The 4,517-nt window shown below is 38.2% G+C and overlaps 1 protein-coding gene across 1 annotated transcript; it reads right to left on the bottom strand.

Annotated features, from left to right (window-relative positions):
* Positions 1–523: 523 nt before the first annotated feature.
* Positions 524–4,132, bottom strand: LOC113342146 (disease resistance protein RGA2-like). The gene has a single exon (XM_026586783.1). The coding sequence runs from the start codon at positions 4,130–4,132 to the stop codon at positions 524–526; it is 3,609 nt and encodes a 1,202-aa protein (XP_026442568.1).
* Between the last annotated feature and the right edge of the window lie 385 nt (positions 4,133–4,517).

Below are 4,517 nucleotides of genomic sequence, written 5' to 3'. Positions count from 1 at the left end.
GCTTTCATTGTATCCTGAAGGCAATATTTCGCATACCTGTTGTAATCGCCAATTGTTATTGGGAGGGTAGAAATATTTGTCTAAAAGAAATTTATACAAGCCTTGAAAGTTTTGGAGTGCAACAATTTCTTCTCTATGTCATTCATCCTTTGTGAAACCCATTTTTTTTCCAACAAATATACATATGGTTGAAGCTGTTTTACGCACAACGGTGCATTCTTTATTCTACGTAATATGGTAAAGGTACTCTGTCAGCAAAATGAGATTAGTATTAATGCATAATTCCCCATTCATTATCTATCTCGACTATTCATCAAATTTCTTACCAGCAGTCTACTTTTAGCGTGGTAAGCATTCTATCAATACATAGTTTCTCTGCTTATATTTAGAGATCGTAGTAAAAATTTAATCTCAGTTGATCAGAAATTTGGCAATCAAACATTAAACTCAAAATATATGGCAAAGACTACTGAAGAAGGTTTGGCATTACACACCTGTTGGTGGGAATTGAATCACGGATCGATTAATAAAGCCAGCTCGCACAACAACTTGGATCTACTTGTTCCTCATCTGTAAAATCAACATAGAGTTCTTCAAGAAACGTGAGGGACTTGTTAAGATCATAGGGTATCGACTCCTTTTTCAGGTTATCACAACTCCTGATTTCTAACTTCCTGAGAGAGGTCAATAATCGTAAATCAGGTATTGATGTTAAAACAGGGCAATCTCTTAAGCACAGTGAATGAAAAGAACTTATGTTGCTGTTTATATCATCAGCATCATCACGAAAACCTTGGAAATTAGCGCACTGCGCAATCTCTACTTCACGAAGAAGAAGAGTATTGTGTCGGAGTAGTACGCCCAGTGGTGGTAAATATATAAGATCTGGAGAATACCATATGGAAATGGATGCGAGAGAGCTTGTGGCACATCCATCTCCTCCTCTACTTAGTAGTGAATTAATTGCATCTTCACTCGTACCAAGTAATATCAACTCTTTAAGAGAAGAAAACAACATTATTGGTGTGGATCTCAATCTTTGATGGTAAAAGATATGCACACGCTCTAGGAAAGGGAAAAAAGAAGAAGAAATAGGAGGAGCAACCCATTCTTCTAAGTTTTCCAAATTAATATCCAATTCAACTAAAGAAGGGAACAATGAGGGGGATCTCTTTGTAGTAATACTACGGCTGTCTTTTTCTTCTTGTTGTTGTTGATGATAAAATTCTTCGCCCAGACACTTGACTGATTTCATTTTCGCAATCTTAAGATACTGAAGAAATGGGAGCATACCGAGCGCTGGGAGCTTCTCACAATTGCTGCAGTCTGTTAAAGTTAATGTCACCAAATTCGGAAGGCAATTAGATAAAGAACAACCCAGCATCCAGTTGGGGAGATTTACACCTGAGAAACCATATATATACAAGCTCCTTAGATTAGAGTGAGGCTGGAGACCGTCCAGCACCTTACAATCCTTCACACTTCTACTATCATCATCAGTGGAACCCCAATACAGACCCAAACGTACAAGGTGTTGCTTGTCTTTTAAATTTGCTCTTTCTGCGCCTTCTTTTGCACCTCTCACATTCTCCAGATTTCTTATACCTAACACCTCAAGGGAGTTTAAGCCTGCCATCTCTTCAACGCCACTACCACAACTATTATTAGGACTTTCGCCAATCTCATTTTCTTTCCTAACCATGTAATCCTCTAATGTTTTAAGGCAAGTGAGGCTCTCTATACCTCTAGGCATTACATCAGCATCTCTAGAGTGCGTAAGAATTCTTAATTTTGGCCAATTATTAATTTCTCTGGGAAGCTTGCAGTACGATCTTAGTTCCACTATCTCCAAATTGCAGAGGTTTTTAATACATGATTCAGGCAATACTTCTATCCCAGTACCTTCCAAATCAAGGCGCCTTAATTGTGTCAGTGCTCCTAGCTCTGTAGGTAAGGAATCTAAGTTCCAACAATAATCGAACTTTAGTGTCCTTAAACTGCTGATGCAAGTGATTGAGTCTGGTAACCTTGAGATTGGTGTGTATGAAAGATCAAGGAACCCTAGATGTTCTAAGGACCCGATATTTTCAGGTATATATTTAATATCCGAATACGAGATATCAAGATGCCACAAACACTTAAAATTCCCAATTTCACTAAGAAACCAACTGGGGACGTGTCTACACCCATGCAGTACAAGTGTTTGCAAATTATAAGAATGATTTATTGACGCTGCACCAAATAAATCAATGTATGAAAGGTCAAGGTACCTCAGATGCTTGAGATTAGAAATCGAAGAAGCAAAACATACTTTGCGAACAGTGAGGTGAAACTCGAAACCCCGAGAGAGTGAGCAAGCACGCCAGACACCACCTAATAGACATAATATTCGCAGACGCTTCAAACGAAATAAAGAATTGATATGCGAAAAATTATATGGTTCAACAGCAATAAGAGTTCGCAACTTCATGGCATTCAATAACACATTTGGAGATGCCAAACGAGGTCCTCCATCAAATAGCAGTTGTAAACGACGAACTTGTGAAATTTCTTCTTTGCCATCTTCTACCTTTGCGATTCCAAATTCATTAGGATCTTGAACACTCATCGCAAGGTCATGCACCAAATCATGCATCTTACATGTCCTGATGTTACCCATTTCTTCATCCTTCTGCACATCCTGAAAGAACGAACTCCACACCAAATACTCAAAATATTGATTTCCTGTATCTTCAAAAGATAAATCATCTTCTCCACTAGCTTGAAAAAGGAATCCTTCTGCCATCCATAATCGAATTAACATTTCTCTATTTATTTCCCAGTCTTTTGGAAAAATACAGCAGTATGAGAAACATCGTTTTAGAGGGGAAGATAAATTATCAAAGCTAAGTTTTAATATCGACATTATTCTTGTATGTTCAGGCGTCTCTCTCAAATGATTAATGTTATTTAAGATTGACAACCAATAGCTTTCGTCTTTTCTTGAGCACATTAAACTTCCTAGTGAGTTGGCCGCTAGGGGTAAGCCATCACATTTCCTTGCTATTTCAATTCCAATATTTTTCATTTTCTTTGTCAGTACGGCACCACCTCGACATAGTATTTTTTCCTCTATAATGGACCAACAAATATCATCTGTTAACTTTTCAAGATCATGAGATTTACCACCAACAACAGATGCAACTTTTTGACTGCGTGTAGTGACTAGTATTTTGCTTCCCATGCCGCCATGGATAAGGTAACTCTTCAGTTTTTCCCAATCTCCGACATCCTCATTCCACAAGTCGTCGAGCACCAGCAGATATTTTTTACCAATCAACATTTCCTTGACTTGGTTCGCTAGTACGTCGACATTCGATGGATTTTCATATTTGTTTCTAGTAATGGACTCTGCGGTGTCTCTTAAGATCTTATAGATATCAAAGTTATCAGTGACACATACCCAAGCTCTTAGTTCAAAGTTTCTCAAGATGGAGTCATCCTTATAGACCATTTGAGCTACTGTAGTTTTACCCAATCCCCCCATACCCACTATGGATAAAGTGGAAATGTTGTCTGGTCGAGAAGAAATCCCCAATGACGATGTTGATGGCGACGACTTGCCGATCAATATATTTATTATGTCTGATTTTGCACCATCTCTCCCTAGAAGTTTTGAATCGTCCACAACAGACGAGGTTAATCGGTTACGTTGCTCCGTAGTATGATTGTCTTGGACATTACTAATATTTCGCAACATATACCTGTCACTGTTTTTGTGAATTTCCTCTAACTTCTCATTGACGGCTCGAATTTTACGAGCCATATTGAATTTGAATAAAAGTGGGTTGGAGGATGAGACAAGAGCTCGTACCTTGTGCTTACGAGGACGCATGGTTTCGTAAGAGAACTCATCCATAACATCATCGACATCATAAACAATGTCTTTAAGCCTTCTCAACCAAAGTCTTACAGCAGCATCATTAACTTGTTTTTCTTCCGCAGAAATAATTAGAGCTTGAATTGACTCTAAGGTATCCTTAAGTTTTCTTAAATCGTATTTTACACCCCATGCAAGAGTAATCTGCTGAGAAACTAGAGAGATCAACGGTTTCAAGATCTCAGTTACACCGTTGACTAGAATATCTTCCATAGGCATGATGAAGGTATGTAAAAGATAGAGAATTACAGCAGTAATATCAGATAAAGATGAGGTAGCGAAAACAAAAAAGTCCTCTCTTGAACTTGTAATGTAGAATGTATGTTTATAGACTGATTGAAGTCACTGACACGAGTCTTCTCTTGATGTCAAGCAGTAATTTCAAACGGAATTTTGTTGCCTCTTTACTTTGAAATTCTCGCGGAACAAGTACGAAACTAAGGAAAACAAGCATTCCAATTTGAGATTCTTGATCATTACTAGCCAGGCACACATTCTTTGTTAAAGCATCATACGCTTCCACTTGCCATCTTTGCTTTGTCCTACTTTTATTAAAGGAGGTGCAATCACCCCGCACCCCACCAAAATGAAAATCGTT

This window comes from Papaver somniferum, unplaced genomic scaffold, assembly GCF_003573695.1.
Source record: "Papaver somniferum cultivar HN1 unplaced genomic scaffold, ASM357369v1 unplaced-scaffold_3448, whole genome shotgun sequence".
Lineage (NCBI taxonomy): Eukaryota > Viridiplantae > Streptophyta > Magnoliopsida > Ranunculales > Papaveraceae > Papaver > Papaver somniferum.
The sequence above is the reverse complement of the archived record's forward strand: the minus strand, read 5'-3'. Positions and strand labels throughout refer to the sequence as shown.